Source organism: Anolis carolinensis, chromosome 2, assembly GCF_035594765.1.
Source record: "Anolis carolinensis isolate JA03-04 chromosome 2, rAnoCar3.1.pri, whole genome shotgun sequence".
NCBI lineage: Eukaryota > Metazoa > Chordata > Lepidosauria > Squamata > Dactyloidae > Anolis > Anolis carolinensis.
The window spans coordinates 200,425,080-200,448,045 of NC_085842.1; the positions used below are offsets into that span (position 1 = coordinate 200,425,080).

The 22,966-nt window shown below is 39.9% G+C and overlaps 1 protein-coding gene and 1 pseudogene across 1 annotated transcript; one reads left to right on the forward strand and one right to left on the reverse strand.

Annotated features, from left to right (window-relative positions):
* Nucleotides 1–416: 416 nt before the first annotated feature.
* LOC100562046 (kinesin-like protein KIF18A) lies at nucleotides 417–4,224 on the reverse strand (annotated as a pseudogene).
* Nucleotides 4,225–4,279: 55 nt separating this feature from the next.
* On the forward strand, nucleotides 4,280–22,245 carry fnta (farnesyltransferase, CAAX box, alpha). The gene is made up of 9 exons (XM_003226031.4): nucleotides 4,280–4,464; nucleotides 9,308–9,393; nucleotides 10,089–10,203; nucleotides 10,469–10,573; nucleotides 12,371–12,497; nucleotides 13,775–13,923; nucleotides 16,417–16,479; nucleotides 18,549–18,720; nucleotides 21,519–22,245. Exons 1-9 carry the CDS (start codon nucleotides 4,349–4,351, stop codon nucleotides 21,648–21,650), a joined length of 1,065 nt encoding a protein of 354 aa, XP_003226079.2. The 5' UTR covers nucleotides 4,280–4,348; the 3' UTR covers nucleotides 21,651–22,245.
* Nucleotides 22,246–22,966: the final 721 nt, after the last annotated feature.

Below are 22,966 nucleotides of genomic sequence, written 5' to 3' on the forward strand. Positions count from 1 at the left end.
GCGTATCGAGTATTTGTGCCAAATTTGGTCTAGTGAATGAATCACAACAGTAGCAAAATTACAGTTATGAAGTAGCAACGAAAATCATTTCATGGTTGGAAGTCACCACAACATGAGGATCTGTATTAAGTGGTTATGGCATTAGGAAGGTTGAGAACTACTGCTCTTGAGGAATATGATCACCATGATCCAGGAGGTGCATTTCAATTTCCACTTGGTGCAACCAACAAGTATTGGCCTCAAAGCATTTAATCTCCGCCTTTTTCTTCTTCTCCATATTTAAGTGACGGGTTTTGAATAACGCAAACCTGTGGTCATGTTTCCCTGTTGCTTTTTCCAATTTCTCTGGGGAGCTTAGAATTTCAATTTGTTCGTAGCAATGTTTTTGATAATTGGTTTTTTGATAATTGGAATTTTCTTTAAGATGCACTTCCAATTTGAGAAATTCATTCTTTATTTCCTCTCGATTTGTAAATATACAATGTGTTGTCGAAGGCTTTCATGGCCGGGATCACAGGGTTGTTGTATGTATTCCGGGCTGTATGCCATAGATGTGGGCAAAACGTCAGGAGAGAATACTTCTGGAACATGGCCATACAGCCCAGAATACATACAACAACCCTGTAAATATACACTTCAAATTTTTTCTAAATCTTGATATAGCTGCCTGTTGCCTTGTAAAACTGTCTCGTGATTATATTGGAAGCAGATGCTTTATTCAGCTCATATTCTCTCATATTTGTGTTTTAATTAAGACTTCTGTGTGTAGACACAAAACAGATTTTTGAAATAGCCACGCATGCTTTAGGGAAAAAAAGGAAAAAGTAACTTTTGGTCCAATATAACTTTAATACAGCATTTTTCTGTATATATTCTCTTTGGTAATGCTGTAAATATGGAACTTTGTATATCTGTCCAATATTTAATAAAATGCATTTTAAACAGCCAATGTTTTTGGTCCTCACAGATCTTCACATATTGACTTATATGGCTGTTCAAACTGACAACATTGCCCTTCAGAGAGGATTTGATTTCCTTGGCTCGGCTGGCATACTTAAAAGTGTTATATGTGTCATCACTGAAGAGAGAAGGACTAACGGCAGCTATAATGATAGTACAACAGTTTCCACCAAGAGAATCCTTCAACAGACGAGTAAGCTTGCTGTTCCGATAAGGAATGTGCTGTCTCTTTGGATCTGCCAGAGCATTAATGACATTGGTAAGAACAAGCAGTGAGTGACTAATATTTGCTCCTTCTCTGAAGCAAGCTCCTTTGGCCTTTGTGGCACTGGCATGTCCAGACCTCACCAGGTCAATGAGGCATATTTTGGCAATACAGACATTTTGATTAATATGTGCTGTCTTATCCTGCTGCCTCAAATAAATTTTCAGATTTAGACAGCATGGGACCGAGATGAGGAGGTATTCACATCAGTGGGATGCTGTGTTTTTGTTTCATAATCCAACATTTGCAAGATCTCCTGTGCAGATTTGGGCTGATGCAAAGTTAGTCCATGAACCAGTACACCTTTCTGAGGATCTTCTCGAATGGCCAGTGTTCCTGAATTTATTAGTAGGTTGTGTATCTGCTTACTGTAGACCTCAAGGTATGAAGCTGCAATGGCCAATGCTTTTTCTCTTTCATTCATTCAGTTGAAGCATAAAATCTCATCATGGTCAGGTACATCACCTCAGGATCCTCGGGAGAGCCCAGCATGGCGTGAGTTTTTCCAGTTCCTGTTGCACCATATGCAAGCACTGTGCAATTTTAGCCATTTAAAAGGTCATCCAGTACTGTTTTGGTTGCTTCAGATTTTATTTCCTTGATCAAGGCCAGAGGAGTTGCTGCTGGAGGAGCCTGAGGGTTTGTTGTTGTTGTTATTGTTGTTTTTGCCTTTCTTTCTATTCTTCATTGTGTTTCACGCAGAGGCTTTCACTCATTTCTAGAAATTCTGAATTCTTCCCTGTGGCTCAAATTTTCAGTTTCTTACAGAGCTGTTGCAACTGGGCCCTTTTTAAAATGCTGTAGTCCACTAATAGAGTGGAAGTTTACAATTCATCATTAAAACTGTGTCCAACTTTTGTGTATTTTAATATGTATTTTATGGAAATATGTTTCAATATGTGCATTCTACGGAGTATTTTAAATGATTATGTGTTTTGAGTATGTGTTGTAGCAATGTTGTATTCTGCCTTGAGCCATGTGGAGAGGCAGGTAAGAAATAAAATTATTATTATTATTATTATTATTATTATTATTATTATTATTATGTTGTTGTTGTTGTTGTTGTTGTTCCATGTCTGGTGCACATTGAGATAGGGTGGAAGCCAATTTTTGTAGCTTGTTGGCACATTCCAAGATCTTTTCTTTCTTTTTGTACTTTCTTTTTTTAATTATCAGAATATACAATTGACTATTTTTCCAAAAATGCAGCAATAAAGAACCAATATCTATGATGGGAAAGTACATAGTATTTTTTAAAAAGAACGTATACATATATTTCATATCTTAATACAACTTATACATACCATGTGAGCCACCCCGAGTCCCTTCACTCACTTCCTGGGATCACTGCAACTGCCAGGAATGACACAACTGAACAAAACTTGGCACACATATCCCAAATGTCACACTTTACACGCTGAAGCACTTTGGGGGAGGATGGACCAAGGATGATGGGATTTGCAGTACTTTCAAAAACTTCATCTCCACAGATCACTGTTACTCTAACCAATGACAGATCAGGACCTATCTTGGCACACATATCCCCCATGACCCACTTCACATTTTGGTGCAGTTGGGGGAAGGACAGATCAAGGATGATGGAACTTGCAATACCTTAACTCACTTCCTGAGACCATTGCAACTACCACAAATGACTGCTCAAGACCAAACTTGGCACATAGAGCCCCCATGAGCCACTCTACCCCTTGGTGTGGTTTGGAGGAGCATGGACCATGGACAATGGAAGTTGCAATACCTTCATTTACTTCCTCAGAGCACAGCGACTTCCACAAATAATAAATCAGTACTAAACTTGGCACACAGAGCCCCCATCACCAACTCTACATCCTGGTGTAGTTTGGAGGAGTTTGGACCATGGATGATGGGACTTGCAGTATCTTGACTCACTTTCTGAGGCCACTAGGACCCTTACCAATGTCTGATAAACACCAAACTTGACCCACACAGCCCTATATCCCGGAATATCATGGCAGGAAATCCCACTTTGAATTGGGATATATGGCAGTATGGACTCAGATAACCCAGTTCAAAGCAGATATTGTGCGATTTTCTCCCTTGATCTTCTGGGTTATATGCCTGTATGGAAGGGCCTTGAGTCCACACTGCTATATAACCCTGTTCAAAGCAGATAACGTGGGATTTTATACAGCTGTGGAAGGGGCCTAAATGTGTCCTCAAAACTTGACAGTAATAGGAAGAGAATAGGTTTTTTTTTCGTGTCATTAGCAACCGGAGTTGCTTCTGGACTGAGAGAATTGGCCGTCTGCAAGGACGTTGCCCAGGGGACGCCCGGATGTTTTGATGTTTTACCATCCTTGTGGGAGGCTTCTCTCATGTCCCCGCATGGAGCTGATAGAGGGAGCTCATCCGCGCTCTCCCCGGGTGGGATTCGGACCTGGCAGCCTTCAGGTCAGCAACCCAACCTTCAAGTCACAAGGCTTTTATCCCCTAGGCCATCGGAGGCTCCAAGAGAATAGGTAAAGGTAAAGGTTTCCCCTGACGTTAAGTCCAGTCATGTCTGACTCTGGGGGTTGGTGCTCGTCGTCTCCATTGCTAAGCCGAAGAGCCGGCGTTGTCCGTAGACACCTCCAAGGTCATGTGGCCGGCATGACTACATAGAGCGCCGTTACCTTCCCGCTGGAGCGGTACCTATTGATCTACTCACATTGGCATGTTTTCGAACTGCTAGGTTGGGAGGAGCGGGAGCTAACAGCGGCCGCTCACGCCGCTCCCGGGGTTTGAACCTGCGACCTTTTGGTCTGCAACTTCAGCAGCTCGGCGTTTTAACACACTTCGCCATCGGGGCTCCAAGGACGAGAATAGGGAGCCGGAAATGTTGGCGAAACCGCAACGAGACCGAAACCCCTAGAACACCGCCCTCGCAATTCCTGTTTCTACGGTCTCTCTAGAGCGCAGTAGGCGGGGCTTCGTTGGAAGTGCTGGAGCGGCACTTCAATCTTTAGGGCCGCGCTCGGCATCCGTACCGGAATTCTACGGCGGAAGGCGGGGCTTGCCTTCTTTTTCCCCATAGGCCGGCGGTGTCTGTCTGTCTGTCTATCTGTCTTCCGGGTTGGGCAGGGCCAAGGCCGTGGAGGGAGGACGATGATGGCGGACGAGGAGGACCAGCGGGAGACGGACCCTGAGGCAGGCGGCGACAGCGAGCTGCTGGAGGCCGGGGATAACTTGGCCCTGGAAAGCGACGGCTACCTGCTCTATAGGTACTCCCGGCTGCGTGGGTGTCAGTGTGGTGTTTCATGGACTTGCCTCTCCTCTTCTTGAGAGAATGAATGCAGTTTGAACACACTCGAACTGCCCTGGTTCAAGGCTATGGGATGCTGAGATCTGTAGCTTGGCGAGGCACCAACCCTCATTGGCAGAGAAGGCCAAAGGCCTGCTAAAACTACATTTCTGCCAGGAAACAGTCACGCCCTCTTCTCGGGGTGATTTTAATCCTAACAAGCCTGGGTACCCGGCGTTGCCCAGGTTGTTTGAAAATGTCAGGTTTTAATTGTACAAAATGCATATGGTTGTGGATTAACTGCAACTGACATCATGCCAGGTTAACCCCGAGAAACTCCATTAGTACTTAAAGTTTATGTTGGGCAAGTTTGCTCTGGATGCATCACCGGTGAGATTCAGTGTGCTCTCTGGCCGTAGGGTAAACTACAACTCTCACTATGGTGAGTCAGTCCCGTAAACACCTCCAGTAGATTACGTTAGTCATGGGGGTTGTGTGTGCCAAGTTTAGTTCAGGTTCCTCATTGGTGGAAATCACAGTTTCTCTGGTTGTGGGTGCACTACAATTTCCAAAAAGGAAGGTCAGTTCCCTCTCCCCGCCCCCCCCCCCCCCAAAAACCCTCCAGTAATCAAATTTCGACATATCAGGTATGTGTACCAAGTTTGGTCCAGATCCATCAATGTTAGGGTTCACAGTGCTCTCTGAATATAGGTGAACTACAACTCCCTAAATGAAGGTGAATTTCCCCAAAAGACCTCCAGTATTTTTTGCTGGTCATGGGGGCTCTGTGTGCTAGGTTAGTTCCAATTCCATCATTGGAGTTCAAAGTGCTCATTGATTGCAAGTGAACTATAAATCCCAGTACCGACAACTCCAAAATGCCCAAGCCAATTCCCCTCATAACCCACCAGTATTCAAATTTGGGCATGCCAAGTTTGGACCAGATCCATCATTGTTTGGGTTCGTAGTGCGCTCTAGATGTAGGTGAACTATAACTCCAGTAGATCCCTCCAAAGACCTCCAGTATTTTTTGTTGGTCATAGGGGTTTTGTATGCCAAGTTAGTTCCAGGTCCATCATTGGTGGAGTGCTCTTAGATTGCAGGTGAACTATACATCTCAGCACCTACAACTCCTATAAATCATGGTGAATTTTCCCCAAACCTCTCTAGTATGTTCAGTTGCTGATCAATTCCTCTATTTTCTGTGTACCATAGAAAAGAATAGGAAAGGGTTAAGGGAGAGGCAGTGGACAGAGTCATGCAAATTCCACACCAATGGAGTGATTAAAAAAATTTGGGATGCCTATGGTGGAGGAAAAACAGAAATCTAGGATGAAATTCTCCCTGTATGAAAGCCTTCACTTGGGTGGTAAGCAGTATGGTGTTTGTGGAGGACATTGGCAGGGCTCTGGACATGTTTATGGTACTCTCTATAACCTGCCATGTCATTGGAGGGAGGGCCATTGGTGTCTCCTGAGTAGTGGGAGCTATAGTTATTTGTGGAAGTGGGATTGTGTCTGTGTAAGTGGACACCCCAGCCACATACACACATAGATTTTCACTTTTATTATGTGTATAGATTGTGAGAGAAAGCAGATTTGTATTTTCTGAATATTTATGAAAAAGCACTTTGGGTCACTTGGAATAATAGAATCATAGAATACTAGAGTTGGAAGAGACTATATGGGCCATCTAGTCCAACCCCCTGCCATGCAGGAAAAGCACAATCAAAGCACCCCTGACAGATGGCCATCCAGCCTCTGTTTAAAAGCTTCCAAGAAAGGAGCTTACACTACACTTTGAGGCAGAGAGTTCCACTGTTGAACAGCTCTTATAGTCAGGAAGTTATTCCTAATGTTCAGGTGAAATCTCCTTTTCTGTCATTTGAACACATTGCTCCACTGAGTCCTGTTCTTTAGGGCAGCAGAAAACAAGCCTGCTCCCTCTTCTTTATGACACCCATTCACATATGTATACATGGCTATCGTGTCTCCTCTCAACCTTGCCTTCTGCAGGCTAAACATACTCAGTTCTTTAAGACACTCCTCATAGGACACAGTCTCCAGATCTTTAATCATTTTAGTCCTCTGAACACCTTCCAGCTTGCCAATATCTCTTTTGAACTGTGATGTCCAGAACTGGACACAGTATTCCAGATGAGGTCTAATCAAAGCAGAATAGCGAAGCACTATGGCTTCCCTCGATCTAGACCAGTGGTTCTCAACATGTGGGTCCCCATGTATTTTGGCCTACAACTGCCAGAAATCCCAGCCAGATTACCAGCTGTTAGGATTTCTGGGAGTTGAAGGTCAAAACACCTGGGTACCCACAGGTTGAGAACCACTGATCTAGACACTATACTCCTTTTGATGCAGCCCAAAATCCCATTGGTTTTTTTAGCTGCTGCATCACAATGTTGGCTCATGTTCAATCTGTTGTCCACAAAAACTCCCAAGATCTCTTTCACATGGATTGTGGTTAAGCCAGGCATCACCCATTCTGTATCTTTGCATTTCATTTTTTCTGCCTAAGTGTAGTATCTTACATTTGTCCATGTTGAAAATCATTTTGTTAGTTTAGCCCAGCTCTTGAATCTGTTGAGGTCATTTTTAATTCTGATCTTGTCATCTGGAGTATTAGCCATACCTCCTAATTTGGTGTCATCTGCAAACTTGATAAGTACACCCTCCTAACCTTTGTCCAAGTTGTTAATAAAGATGTTGAACCGTACTCGGCCCAGGACTGGACCCTGTGGCACTCCACTAGTCACTTCTATCCAGGTTGAAGTGGAACCATTGATGAGCACTTATGAAAGAAAAAAGGGGCATAAAACTACGCTCAGGGAATGTACATTTTTATAACTTTTGTTGTGCTTGAAAAGCGAAAACCAGTGTTGAAAATGGACACAATTAGAACAGTGTTCTGTTTTTTAAAAGTAGACAGAGGAAATTCTGGAGGTCACTATGCATCTATGCTGTACAATCAATTCAGTTTAAGAGCCTTTTGACTGCCGTGGCTCAGTGCTATGTTGTCATTTGTGAGGCACCAGCACCCTTTGGCAGAGGAAGTTAAAGACCTGGTAAAACTACAGCTCCCATATTCCATAGCATTGAGCCAGGGAAAGTGGTATCAAAATGCATTCATTCTACAATGTAGATACATACTGGATCATAAGACAGGAATTTGCTGGGGGGAAAAACACAAAAGCTGAAGGCAACCTGGATTTTTAGAGCACTTCTATACTTTAGAATAATTGCAGTTTGACACACTTTAACTGCAGTGGCTCAGGGATATGGAATCATGACATTTGCAGTTTTACAAGGTCTTTAGCCTTCTCTTTGAGTAGCCAGATCTTTGGAACAGCCTTCTCTGCGTTGGAAGCTCTTCCTCTTAATCCCAGATATGCTTGCTATGATGGGAAAATCACATGCAGGTGAAAACCACTTCAGCCGGTATAACTGGTAGCAATCAATGCTATCTGCCAAAGGGCCTGCCAACATTGTGCTGTCAAGTTCGGGCTCTCCTCTTCCAAATTATACATCTGACATATTACAAACCTGATTTTCAAAAAAGCATTTACCAGTTTTGCTAGCATATCAAACTTTATCACCTGTTCCACATCTCCATCATTTAAGTTGTTTCTGAAACCTTATAATGTAAAAAAAAACAAAAAAAAAAACAGGAGACAAGAGACTACTGCTGTTGCTGCTACAGTACTACTAATGATAATAACAATAAGTTGCCTGTCAAAATTTTGTTTTGTTATGTGGTTAACTACAAGTCCCCAAGTTACAAACATCTAACTTACAAATAATTCATAGTTAAGAACAGGGATGATAAACAGGAAGTGAGAGAACTGCCAACTACCCTTCGGAAGGGAAATTTACTCCTGGAAGACTTGTCATGGGGAAAAGGTGTCTCTGCTGAAGCGTTCTCACCAATCCTTGTTTCAGCAACAAGCCAAATTTTTCAAAAACCAATGATCACAGGGACAGAAAGTGAGGTGAAAACTTCTGAACAAGGGCACAGACAGCAAAACTAACACCATAGGAGTGTTAACCCTATCCTATGCTATCCAAAGCTAATACATAATATATTTTTGGCTGGAGTTACACTTAAAAATCTACCTGTTCTGACTTACGTACAAATTCAACTTAAGAATAAACCTATATAATCTATCATGTTCATAACTTGGGTACTGCCTGTATTACGTTTCTCCCTAGGACCTATTCAAATTCTTCAGTTAAATTAGATGCATGTTTTCTAAGAAGCTGTACACAACTGCTGAGAATAGTCTCGAGCACTCATTTTTCTAAGTTTTTTAAGTTTCACATAAGCTCAGTCATGTAGGTACTATGTCTGATAATGTGGAAGTCTATAGCCATTTCAGATGTGCTAGGCATTATGTTCTTTCTATGATCATCCTTAGAGTGTCTTGTTTATAATTACATGGGGACAGTCCCATTTGGCAATACATTCTTATGTAGCTTTGGAGGACTTCCAGCATTTCCGTGATCATTTTGAACATAGGTGCAAAATACAAATGAAGTTGAGAGCCAGCTTGATGCGATAATTTGAATCTCTACTCAGTCTCACAGGAACGCAAAAGCAAACTCTCTCTGAGCTAATCTTATCCATGATAGGGTTTTCTTATGATGACCATAAGGTGTATTTATGACAGACTCACTTTAAGATCACCATGAGCCAGAAATGATTTGGAGGCACACAAAAACAACTACAAAAAATAAAGCTGTGAAACAGCTATTAGTTTCTAGTCAGTAGTCTCTTCTTATTAATATTCTTTTAAACTGTGTTTTTTACAGAGACAGGAAGGAATGGGCTGACATTGAACCAGTTCCTCAAGATGACGGACCACATCCAGTAGTTCAGATAATATATAGTGAAAAATGTAAGTTGTGCAAAGTTTGCACTAAATATGGAATAAATTTGAACAAATACAGTCATCAACTTATAGGGTGAGAGAATTAAACTGTCCTTGGGGGCGGCTCGAAGGAAGTGTGATAGAGGTGATAATTTGTGTTGAAAAAGACTTCCAGGCACTAGAAGCAGTTAAGGAGAATTGCTATAAAAATCTCTCAACTTTAAAATAACTTAGGGGGCAAGAATTAGAGAAGCAAATATTGCCACAAGATATAAGAGCAGATAGGGTGCCTCTACACTGCGGAATTAATGCTGTTTGACATAACTTTAACTGCCATGACTCTGCTATAGAATCCTGAGAATTGTGGTTTTCGAAGATTTTTTGCTTTCTCTGCCAAAGAGTGCTGGGCCCTAACCTAATTATGACTCCCAGGATTACATGACACTGAGCCATGGGCAGTTAAATTGAGGTCAAAGTGCATTAATGCGAATGTGTTAATATAGACAGTGTAGACAGTGGGCCAAAACTGTGTTTCTAAAGTTAGAAAGACAGTGAGTATATACTAAGTGAGGAGCCATTGTAAGTATAGGAAACCGAACCAATACAAAATCCTGGTGATTAAAGATGTAAGTGAATTTAGTTTAGGATAGAAATGAAACAATTGAGAAGTGATAGAGAAAGGCCAGAGAATGTTTTGCTATAATGCAATTTTCTTTATCTAGTTAAAGATGTATACGACTACTTCCGAGCTGTTCTGCAACACGATGAGAGAAGTGAAAGAGCTTTCAAGTTGACAGGGGATGCTATCGATCTTAATGCTGCCAACTACACAGTGTGGTATGTTCTCATATTATGTCTGCCTTTATTATGTTATTTTTTTATATATTCTAGAAAGGAAACAAACCAAGAATTCCTTAATTTGTATGTGCCTTTAAAACTGTAAATCACCAGAACTAATTAAGCAAACAAACTTTCATGTTGTAATATTTTGCTTGGTCAATTTATATTATCTGCATAATTTTGTCCTGTGCCGGTATATGAAGAAATTATGATGTAAGTAAGCCTAATGTGGGACACCCCCTCTCTTCTCTTTTATCTGTAGGCATTTCCGTAGAGTTCTTCTGCAGTCCTTGAAGAAAGATCTACATGAGGAACTCAATTACATCACAGCTATCATTGAAGATCAACCAAAGAATTATCAAGTCTGGTAAAGTCTTGCTTCTCTTGATGACACAAGATATTCTTGTAAGGAAATACATCATGCTTTGAGATGATGATGCTCTTGTATTTATGGCAACATTGACGTAGGTTGAGTCTCCTTCATTCGGCATTCTAAAATACTCCAAAAATTGAAACTCTTTGCCAGCAGCCATCCATTTTCACCATTTTCACCTTTAGTGAAAGGGTGCTATTCATATGTCTAGTGCCAGCTGTGTTTTCCCCAAAGGAGCCCTGATGTAGGAAAGAGAAGAGAGAGGAGGGGGAAGAGGACTCAACTTACAGAAGACTCGTGTAAAAAGCAGATTCCTCAGGCATTTCCACACTTGACATCCACTCAATGACACAAATGGTGGGGCCCAGGAAACAGCCACAAGGATTAGTATGAAATGGTACCAGTGGCTGTTGCTTGGATCCAGCCCAGAGGAAATGAAAGAAACTCATGGCTGCTTTGCTAAAAGGACAGAAAGTATTTTGACAGCTGGAAAACTGTGTGGGGTATCTGCTTTTTACAAGGGCCTCGTGTAAGTGAAGTCCTCCCTCCATCACCTTTTTGCTCCACTTAGTTTTCCTTGAGGAAAAACTCAGTGGAAGCTGGACACATGACTAGCTCTCTTTCCCTCATCCACCTATATGCAAATACAGGAATTCCAGAATTTGAAAAAATAGTCTCCCCAAAAATCCTGTCACCAAGTATTTTGGATAAAGGAGAGTCTACCTGTACTTAAATTAATGTTAAAAGAGTCCAGTATTGCATAGTCTATTAGGAAAAGCAACAAAGAGGGAAACTGAGAGTGGAGAGTTGAATATGGGTATGAATAATAATAATAATAATAATAATAATAATAATAATAATAACTTTATTTATATTCCACCCTATCTCCCCAAGGGGATTCAGGGCAGATTCCAACAAACAATGGCAAACATTCAGTGCCTCCATAAAACAAACAAATATTGACATAAAATCCCAGAAAAACCCCACATATGAAAACAACATTAAAACCTAACATCAAATTAAACCTAACATCAATAAATTAAACCAAACGTAGTCAAAGAAAAATTATATAGTGCCATAAAATCTAAACAAACATCCACATTAATTTACAGAAGCCAACTAAGGTTCACGAAATTGTGTGGTTTGGTTGTGTGGCCAATGATGGTAATTAGGCTGACATGGACAACAGTAAAACTCTCAATAAATTGGGCCTTTCAGTGAAGCCCAGTGATGCACATGAGCATTGCCATAAGGTATGAGATTAAAATGATAGAGCAGTGGTGGGCAATGATCACTCTTTCTGGCCAACAATATATGAGAAGGAGACAATGTGCAGTGGAGTATGATGCAGGAGAGTCAGACACTTTTATTTATTTATATTTACTGCCAGACTCTCCTTATTGCTCGAGGTGAGGTACAACTTAGTTAAAACAATGAGGTAAAACAAAACACTATTAAAATACATATAATACTCACAGGTAAAAATGCAGACTAAAACTTACCGATAAAATGCAGATTAAATTCACAAGTTAAAGTTGACTGGGTAGGCCTGCCAGAAAAGATAGAGGTCTTCAGTTGTCTCTTAAATTCTGTCAGCTGATTTAGCCATTTGATCCCTCTACAAATACCGGTAGAGAGCATCACTCTTCAAGTATCATTTTTTGAATGCTTTTGTTTTCTGGCAAATATAGTCAGTCCTCCTTAGGAGAGTATGCCAATGTTTTTTGAAAGAACAAGACAGCTAAGCATTGACAGAGTATGTTTTTAATGACTATTTTCTTAATTTATTAGGCACCACAGACGAGTGCTGGTGGAGTGGCTGAAGGATCCATCTCAAGAACTTGAATTTATAGCAGACATTCTGAACCAGGATGCCAAGAACTACCATGCATGGCAGCACAGGCAGTGGGTGATTCAGGTATTTGGATGCTGCTCTTAGCAGGGAAATGGTCACCATTGTGTTGTCAAAAGCTTTCATGGCCAGAATCATTGAATTGCTGTGAGTTTTCTGGGATGTATGGCCATGTTCCAGAAGCATTCTCTCCTGATATTTCGTATATAAATCCCACTTGGAAACTAGGCAAATTGGGTTTATATATCTGTAGAATGTCCAGAATGGGAGAGAGAACTCTTGTCTGCTGGAGGCAAGTGTGAATGCTGCAGTTAGGCAAGTGTGAATGTTGCAATTGGCCACCTTGATTAGCATTGCAGCTTCAAAGCCTAGCTGCTTCCTGCCTGGGGGAATCCTTTGTTAGGTTTTTACTGGCCCTGGTTGTTTTCTGTCTGGAATTCCCCTGTTTCTGAGTGTTGGTCTTTATTTATTGTCCTGATTTTAGAATTTTTTAAAATACTGGTAGCCAGATTTTGTTCATTTTCATAGTTTCCTCCTTTCTGTTGAAATTGTCCAAATGCTTGTGGATTTCAATGGTTTCTCTGTGTAATCTAACAAAGGATTCACCCAGGCTTTGAAGCTGCCAGGCTATTCAATGCTAATCAAGGTGGCCAATTGCAACATTCACACTTGCCTCCAACAGACAAGAGTTCTCTCTCCCACCCTGAACATTCCACAGATATATAAACTCCACTTGCCTAGTTTCCAACAGACCTCACAACCTCTGAGGATGCCTGCCATAGATGTGGGCGAAACGTCAGGAGAGAATATTTCTGAAACATGGCCATACAACCTGGAAAACTCACAGCAATCCAGTCACCATTGTACTGGATGGGATGCATTTATGAAAGGAAGGAAGACTTGTGCAAATGATAAGGCAGAGATAGTATAGTAGGTATCTCGCTTCCTAAAATTTCAGTCCCAGTTGTCACATTTTCTGAGAGGGATGAATGGCAAACATTCCAGTTGCATGCTAAGAAAGGAAACTGCTTGAAAATGTCTGTCATCCAGGTTCTAATGTTGGGAATTAGAGTTGATTATTTCTTAATACTTGAAGGCCATGTCAGCTTGTTTGTCACTTCACATTGTCTTATGTATGGCCTCCAAGATGCTGCTTCATATGCTTCTCTCATTTCCTTTTAGTTACTTCTCATGCTTTTCAGTTCCTGCTTCAAAAGATGGATTTGTTTTCTGTTCTCATGTTCTTCTTGCTGTTATTTCAGTTACAGTTAACGTGTCAAAAATGAGGCAATTTTTGTAATGTACTTCCTCTTATAGCGGTCCCTCTTATTTTGGGTGCCTAGGAATTTAAGCTATGGGACGATGAACTGGAGTATGTTGAACAGCTTCTGAAAGAAGATGTCAGAAATAATTCTGTGTGGAACCAAAGATACTTCGTCATTTCCAACACAACTGGTTACGATGATCCGTCTATTCTCGAGAGAGAAGTCCAGTAAGTAACCTTGTACTTGGCTTTGTCTAGTGCTGTTTACTCTTTCCGGGGCAAAAAAGAAATGCATCATGGATTTTCTAATGCCCCTTAGTAACCTGAAAGCTAGACTGAGGTGCTGCGTATTGTGTTCTTGTATAATAGTCAATTTTCAATCCTTAATTGGCACTAATAGAAGAGGTCCCAGAAGGCATAGAGGAACCACAAATTTAGCTTTTCTTTTATGGCCTTATGTCTTTGCTACAGAATCAGCAGTCCTAAAATGCCTTGTTCAGCTACAAAGTCAATGTGGCCAACTGTTGAAGGTCCTTTAAAATGAGTATCTCCCAAAACTGAGCTGGTTTTATTTTAGTCCTCATGGGAACTATTCTTCATATGCAAACAGAATAAATGTACACCACAGTGAGACAAAATTATCATTATTGTTTTCAACTAAGGGCATTTACGGTATTTAAATATTAGTTTTTCATGTAGCATACCTTATTAGCCTACATTCCTGGGGTTCCAGGTCTTGATTATCTCTTTTCTCTTGTCAGCTGTCAGCCACATTGAGATGTCTTTTTCACTGTAGTAATGTGTTGGGGGATTGTGGGAACTATAGTCCAAAAAAAGGAAAATTCTGCAAGGGGGGGAGTTCTTGGTGGACATCGCAGTTTTCCAAAAAAATCCTATGCCCGTGGAGCACATGCAGTGGACACCAAAAAAAAAAAAGACATATTGCACTGGGTTGCATTAAAAAAGAAGGAATGGAATTATAAATAGAAGTGCTCTGCATTGCAGTATTATATTGTAGTTGGTGTGAGTTTTCTGAGTTGTATGGCCATGTTGCAGAAGCATTATCTCCGGACGTTTCTTCCACACCTTTGGCAGGCATTCTCAGAGGTTGTGAGGTCTGTTGGAAACTAGGCAAGTGAGGTGTATATATCTATGGAATGTCCAGGTTGGGAGAAAGAACTCTTATCTGTCTGAGACAGGTGTGAATGTTGTAATTGATCACCTTAGCTTTTCATGACCTTGCAGATTCAAAACCTGGCTGTTTCCTGCCTGAGGGAATCCTTTGTTGGGAGGTGTTAGCTGGCCCTGATTGTCTAGGAGTTTAGCTCCTTTCTTGTATAGGATATTGAATACGATAATGTAAATAACACTAATTTTAGCTCCCTCACTGTACAGCTATCTCAAGCCCAGCACCGTGAGGTGCCATAGAACGAGCTGATAGTTTAACGGGGATATTTATCTTGCTGTGGAAATATATGAATTGCTGGAGAACAAGCCCTATGAGGAGCGGCTTAAAGAGCTGGACATGTTTAGCCTGCAGAAGAGAAGGCTGAGAAGAGACATGATAGCCATGTACAAATACATGAAGGGAAGTCATAGGGAGGAGGGAGCAAGCTAGTTTTCTGCTGCCCTGCAGACTAGATGCGGAACAACGGCTTCAAACTACAGGAAAGGAGATTCCACCTGAACATCAGGAAGAACTTCCTCACTGTGAGAGCTTTTCGGCAGTGGAACTCTCTCCCCCGGACTGTGGTGGAGGCTCCTTCTTTGGAGGCTTTTAAGCAGAGGCTGGATGGCCATCTGTCAGGCGGGGGTGCTTTGAACGCGATTTCCTGCTACTTGGCAGGGGGTTGGACTGGATGGCCCATGAGGTCTCTTCCAACTCTACTATTCTATTATTCTGTGATTCTATTCACAGAGAAGCCATTGAAATCCACAAGCATGTGGACAATTTCAACAGAAAGGAGGAAACCATAAAAATGAACAAAATCTGGCTACCAGTATTTAATAATCTCTAAATCAGGACAGTAAATAAAGAACAACACTCCAAAAACAGGGGAATTCCAGACAGGAAAAAATCAGGGCCAGTTAACACCTCCCAACCAAGGATTGCCCTGGCAGGAAGCAGCCAGGCCTTGAATCTGCAAGGCCATTAAAGGCAACTCAAGGTGATAAATTGCAACATTCACACCTGCCTCAGACAGACAAGAGTTATTTCTCCCACAGATATATAAAGCCCACTTTCCTAGTTTCCAATAGACCTCACACCTCTAAGGATGCCTGACATAGATGTGGGCAAAACGTCAGGAGAGAATGCTTCTGGAACATCACAATACAGCCCGGAAAACTCACAGCAACCCAGTGATTCCGGCCATGAAAGCCTTCGGCAACACAATTATTGTCTTAATTGTTTATTTTTCTTTTTTGTTTTAGTGTATCAACATAGCAGTATTAGACAAAAGTGTAAAAATTCATAGCTCTAATTTTTATTTTGAAAAACTAGAACATTTGTGGTGTATTTGCTTGGGCTTTGGTCCACTTAACTATATTTAGAAAGAATTTGCTCCATGGTAGAAATGTATCTATTGCATTTTAAAAAATCTATTGAGTCTACTGCTTTCATGTCTATCCTATCTGAAAGTCATTTGAAACTGGGAATATTTTGACCCGTGTAGAATATGGACTATTTCTTCATCAAACACTTTGATCTCCTTTTTTCAGATACACCCTAGAAATGATCAGGATGGTGCCTCATAATGAAAGTGCTTGGAACTATTTGAAAGGGTAAGAGGCCATGTGTTAGCAGCTCTAAAGCACAGAAGATAGTGCAGAATGAGGTATTGGGAATAAAAATCAACTTCTAGATATTGGCTTTAAACTTTCAAACAAGTTTCTGGTTCCTTGAATTTTTAAAATATTTGTTTCAAAGTGTGTGTTACATTTACCTGAAGCCACAGAGGTCAGCATGGAGGTTGAGTAGGATTTCCTGTGGTTTGGGTGCCATGTTTTCCTTAATGACTTAGAGCGGTATTATGTAAAACTTGATGAATTAGGCCCTTTCCACACAGCTAAATAAAATCCCACATTTTCTGCTTTGAACTGGAATATATGGCAGTGTAGACTTAGATAAACCAGTTCAAAGCAGATATTGTGGGATTTTCTTCCTTGATATATTCTGGGGTATATGGCTGTGTGGAAGGGCCACTAGTTACTAGTGGAATTCATGGATCATTAAAGACTACAACCCTGGTCTTTCAAGTATCAGTTCAGCCCTAGGACCATTCAGATAATCCATAAAATACAGACTCTATTTTAAAACATTTTAGGACTCTCTTATTTGGAAAAAAAATTGGGGATTTCTTTTAAGTTTCTCTTTCCCTCTGTTCACTTTTTTGTGTCATACCTTACTTTATGATGAGGATAGCTTTGCTTCTTTTGCTATATAGGAACTGTGTAGATTACTAAAACTATGTAAATGGTTGGTTACAAATACAGCTGCTCAGTTAAAGGTTTATGTGCACCACTGCAAGTATCTTCATTGTAAATGTATCGGTGATTGTTTTGTTTTGTTTCTTTTTTTAATGTTAAAAGTAGCACAGGCACAGAATTAATGCAAGTTTGACACCATGTTAACAACCATGGCTCAATGGTATGGAATGGGAGTTTTAGTTTAGTTTTTCACCAGCACTCCCAGCACTATTGGGCAGAGAACACTAAAGACTTTGTCAAACTTTAATTCCATGACTCGATAGCATGATAGCATTGAGCTATTGCAGTTAAGCTGGTATCAAACTATATTCTTCATTTTCTGCATAGTTATATCACCATAGTACACCAGCAGAATTATGTCCTGTTTAGCTTCTTGGTCCTGTTTTGCCGTTTTCTTTTTTACTATTCAGACAAGTAAGAGGATATTCAAGGATCAAAGACTGGCTGAAATATAGTGTGGGCATACAGATAAAATTGTACGTGGTACCCCAATATTTGCCACACAGTTTTAACTGCAGAAATTGTAAGGATTTAAAGGGGTCAAAAAGAGGATTCAAGAACTGACCATGGTGAATTATCTAGATGGAATAGGCCAAATATTAATCCAAATAATAAATATGTGCAATGATATCTGGCAAGATCTGGAACCTAAACCTACCCTAATTGAATGTTGAATATTTTTCTTCAGTATTATAGGAGGCGACGAGAATAATGCATTTGATTTTGAAAATATTTTTGAGATGTTAAGTAAAGGGATTCCACATTATGCCATAGACAATTCTGAGTTTCATATTCATGATATTAATCTTACCTCCGCTTTAAACCTGCCCACCTGTACAAATCTTGTTCAATATTTTATTATCATGATTATATATTTAGTTTAATCTCTAGAAATCATTATACTCAAATAGATAAAAAGGTTTAGGCAATATTGAAACTGCTATTTGGAAAAAAAAACCCTGAAATCTATTTTATCTCCAGCCATCATTTCTGATTTTGTTTATCCATTATAAACTTTCTCATATTATTTTATGACTTCTGATATTTCAGTGCCCAATATAATGGATATAGGATTTGCAGCTCTCCAATTCCATTTTTTATTACCAGTGGTTTTGGAAGAGGGATCTATTAATCAATGCTTTGACTTTACAGCACTGATTTTCTAGTGCTGATTGAGGATTTTCAGGCTATAATGAATATATTCTGCTATCCTTCTGGCACGTGAAGTCTTGTATCTTCTTCCTTATCATTTTATCTATAATTATAGGAGATTTCCATCTTCTATCAGAAATGCTGAGTTAAGCGTAGGGACATGAGTGTTGAAAGTATGCAAATTCATTGTTCATAGCTGTGTTTTGTTTTAGAATTCTGCAAGATCGTGGCCTTTCAAAATATCCAAGTCTCTTAGAACAGCTGTTGGAATTGCAACCAAGTCACAGTTCTCCCTACCTGATTGCCTTCTTGGTGGATATATATGAAGATATGCTAGAAAACCAGTGTGAAAACAAGGAAGAAACTCTCAACAAAGCATTAGAGGTTAGTTGTTTTACAATTTGTGTAGCAGGCCTGTTATCCTTTATAGTTTGTTTGATGCTTAACTCATTCTCTGTTCTTTTGTAGAATTAAATGACAGAAGTTGAGAAATGTGCAGTCCGTTTACTGTGATTGACACTAAATTGAGAAATATCAGAAAATAGGCTGTTTTAAAAATTATATCACCAAGTGTTAACTCTCACAGAATGTATAATAATAAGAGGATGTCTATGAAACTTGAAATGTATCGTGTTTACTAAGGATGCTCTAGGAATTTGCATCTTACAATTATTTGGGCTTTTAGAAGCATACTAATTCATTTAAATGTGTTTTCAAATCACTGTGAGAAAAATTATTTTGTTTACACATAACATTGCCATTAATAGTCTGAAGCTGTGGAAGGGTTTTTAGTAGCTTATTACCCCTTCTTAATTACTATGATGGGGTGCCCTGCAGAACATAACAATCATGGCTTTACTCAAACAGGGAAGGGTGTCCAACTGACAGCTTCATAACTTTAATGTATCAGACTAAATGCTATTCAACCATTGCAGAGCCAGTTTTTCTGTCACAAAAGAAGAATGAAGAGAAATAACTTCAGCCAAAAATGCTTTGAGAGTTGCAGCTCTGAGAAAAAAGATGTCATCCTGTATACATATGTATAAGTCTAGACATTTTAGTCAAAAATCAACCCAAAACAACTGTGAAAAAGCATTATGTTTAGCAGTTTAGCTCAAGGGCATTATTGCTGCATGCATTTTCATATGTCATTTCATGTACTTTGAGTTGCATCTTATTTTCATATTATGCATAATATAATCTGAGAACTCTGTACAGCTTCAAGTAACTCAATGTCTGCTTTAACACATAAGTAGTAGGATTTTCAAAGTTATCTTCCAACATAGATATCTTCCTTAGATTGAGAGCACTGTTTGCTAATCAATTCTTCAATAAAAATGACTGATTTTTTAGTCTTGACAACAGGTTACAATATGTTAGATAATTCACAGTCTTCTGTTGAAGGATGGAAGCATTCAGGACATGTTAGAAAGCTGTATTTATTTAGTGTCCATTAAGAGGATTAGGTTTGCCTTTTATCCTGCTATGCAGATAATTCTGTATTTCAGTTGCTTTGCCAAATCTTAAAAGCCAGGCAGAGCTACTCTCATCTATTTAACTTAAGGAGGAGGAAAGCCTTGTTCCATATTGATATAACTCTGAACCAACTTAGTTTGCACTCTTCCTCCTCTCCATGTACAAGTAACAAAAGGACAGCTTTCTGCCTCCAAGGGACTTACTGTCTCGTAATGAAAAGGGATATAAGAAGAGGAATGGATATGGAGTCAAGGTTTCAATTCAGAAACACAGTTATTCCAATTACATCTACTTAAATGTATTTAAGTAAATGCAATACTTAAATTTGCTGACTGTAATAGGTGTGAGATAGGAGGTAATGTTTTTTTGTTTTTTTTAATTCGTAACCCATTCAAAAACTTCCTGCTGATTCAAGTAATACATCAGGACTATGGTAAACTGGGCATTTGTCTCTGATGTGCTAGTTTATTCTCATGCATTGTTTTTATGAGAAGAGTTTTCAAAAATATGTCCTAAGTTCGCCACGCCGTCCATTTTATTATTTATTTACTTACTATATTTTTACCTTGCCCTCTCTCTTACCTCAAACGGGACTCAGAGAGGCTTCCAAATTTTGCAACCATTCAGTGCCATACAAAATAAATACAATCAGCATATACCTTAAAAACAGTAGAATTTAAAAAATCATGACATCAACACATTAAAAATCAATTATTAAAACCACACAAATCCAGAGTCATAGTCCAGGAACCATTCCAATTGTGTTGCACTTATTTCATATCCACATACAGCACTGAATTACTCTCTGAAGGCTTGATCCCACAGCCAAATTTTTAATTTCTTTCTAAAAATCAGGAGGGAGGGAGCTGATCTGATGTTGCTGGGGAGCGAGTTCCACAGCCGAGGGGCCACCACTGAGAAGGCTACAACTAAGAGCAGGGCCTCCCCAGAAGATCTTAACCTCCGAGGTAGTTCATAGAGGGAGATACGTTTGGATAGGTAAGCTGAGCCAGAACCATTTCCCCAACCTGGCACCTTCCAGATGTACTGGTGTACCATTCCCATTATTCCCAGCCATGTTATCTAGGGATGGGAGTAAGGGTGCAGTACATTTTGGAAGGCGTTAGAGGGGGAAACTGTGTCACACTGCTGCTTAATAGTTCTCAGGGTGATTTAGAGGCAGTGTTAGTTCAGTTAACATGGACTAAGTTCTACAGTGTCCGACATGATTATTGCAGCAACCTTTCTGAGGATACTATTGTGTATTGTCCACAGGATTCATTTCTCCAAATGGTGGCATAGTAAAAGAAGTAAATGTGTGTGAGTTTAATGCATAAAAACATTAAGTTGTATATGCTTTCACTGAAAGCCTTCACTTGGATTCTGCTACTGGAAAATGAAAATACAGAGGCTGTGTAACTGCCAGTAATTAGTCTAGCTAGTGCCATTTCCTGCTCTGTTGTAACTTCCTTGTGACATGAACCTATGTTCTGTTAAGTTCGGCACTCCATCCAGAGACTTTTGAATTCTCCAAAATTAAAAACGTACATCACGTGTAAAACATCACAGATGATTTATCATAAGCAGGTTACATGTACACAGAGAATACTATGTACTAAAAGCAGCATAACTGTGCATGTACACAACTCTATAGTACAGATAAGAAAACTGTACAGTGTTTTAAATGTGTGACTCTTTTTCTACAGTTATGTGAAATCTTGGCTAAAGAAAAGGACATAATACGGAAGGAATACTGGCGATACATTGGAAGATCCCTTAAGATTAAACACAGCCCAAATGAGGAACAGAATGTGCCAACTGAAGGCGATCAGCAGTAACTTCGTATTAAGAGGAAAGAACATGGCATCCAGTTCTGTGTATATTACACAAACTTTGAGTGGGGGTTCTGTGGCAGACAGTTAAACAGTGTTGTCCCCTTCTCCCAAAACATGTTGTATTTATACATTACCGCAGAGGTATTGCTTCTAACTACAGAGAATGCAAAGCGTTCTATATAACATACTGACCTGTGGTTACTGCTGCTATAAAGGTTACCTATGGAGTGGTCCAAAGCACTGTGCATTTGACAAACACTTAGCAATTACTTGAACTGTACCAAATAAAAGAATTGTTTCTCAACAGTATATAAATAATGCTGTACTAGCAAATTTAATGCCCTAAATCAGTTCCCGGCCTTGGCCTCCACAGAGTGGCCCCTGTTCTCATGAAGCAAGCGCATGTAAGATTCTGAATGTATTTGAGTTGGATTGTAGAGAGCTTGTGTACAGTGGATATATAGAGTAACTTAATTTTAGTTACTGTAAAGAAGGTATGTAGTTGTGTACTGGAGCAGCTATGCAACACTGTGTTTTCATTGTACCCAACTAATGCTACCAATAATTTGTAATAAAGACATAGATACTTGTACAAGGACTGGATGTGTGTTTTGGTACTGAACTTTTTAAAAATCTAAAGCAGGTTGGCAATTGTGCAACTCATGAGCATGTGGCCCAGCACTTGAATTCCCCATTTTTTAAAGTTTGCTTTTCCTATTGGGAAGAGATGCAGCTGGACAGTCCTGGCCATAGCAATATTAGGGACAAAAATATCCCCAAGCATTGTGAGGGAATGCAGCCCCACCCAAAATATGTTTTAATTTTTTTCTTCTCAATAAAAATTGGTCTAAAGCAGTGTTTCCTAACCTTTGGTCCTCCAGATGTTTTGGACTTCCAACTCCCAGAATTCCCAGCCAGTTTAGCAGCAGTTAGGAACTGTGGGAGCTGAAGTCCAAAGCACCTGAAGGACCAAAAGTTGGGAACCACTGGTCTAGACTAAGCCTCAATTTCTTAATCCAAATCCAGACCCTTTCTGACCCAGCAATTAAAAACTTCTACAAATGTTTGTGGCATCACTTAATCAAGAAAAGCTGTGTATCATTAGCATACCTCATAACTTCATGCAAAACAAAATATATGGGGAAATACTGAGCCTGAGGAACTCTAAACTAATGGGGAAAAAATCCAAATAGCAGATAAAACACAAAACAAGATCATGGAATCCCAACAGCAACTATTGCCCATGAGGATAGCATAATATCAAATGCCACTAAGGACCCTTCCACACAGCCCTATATCCCAGAATATCAAGGCAGAAA

What these genes read in the sequence shown, in the direction of transcription:
- fnta (XM_003226031.4), top strand. Translation starts at nt 4,349, where the DNA reads ATGATGGCGGACGAGGAGGACCAGCGGGAGACGGACCCTGAGGCAGGC. An exon ending in GATAATATATAGTGAAAAAT is followed by an intron (nt 9,394 to 10,088) that starts GTAAGTTGTGCA and finishes TTCTTTATCTAG; the next exon opens with TTAAAGATGTATACGACTAC. An exon ending in ATTCTCGAGAGAGAAGTCCA is followed by an intron (nt 13,924 to 16,416) that starts GTAAGTAACCTT and finishes TCCTTTTTTCAG; the next exon opens with ATACACCCTAGAAATGATCA.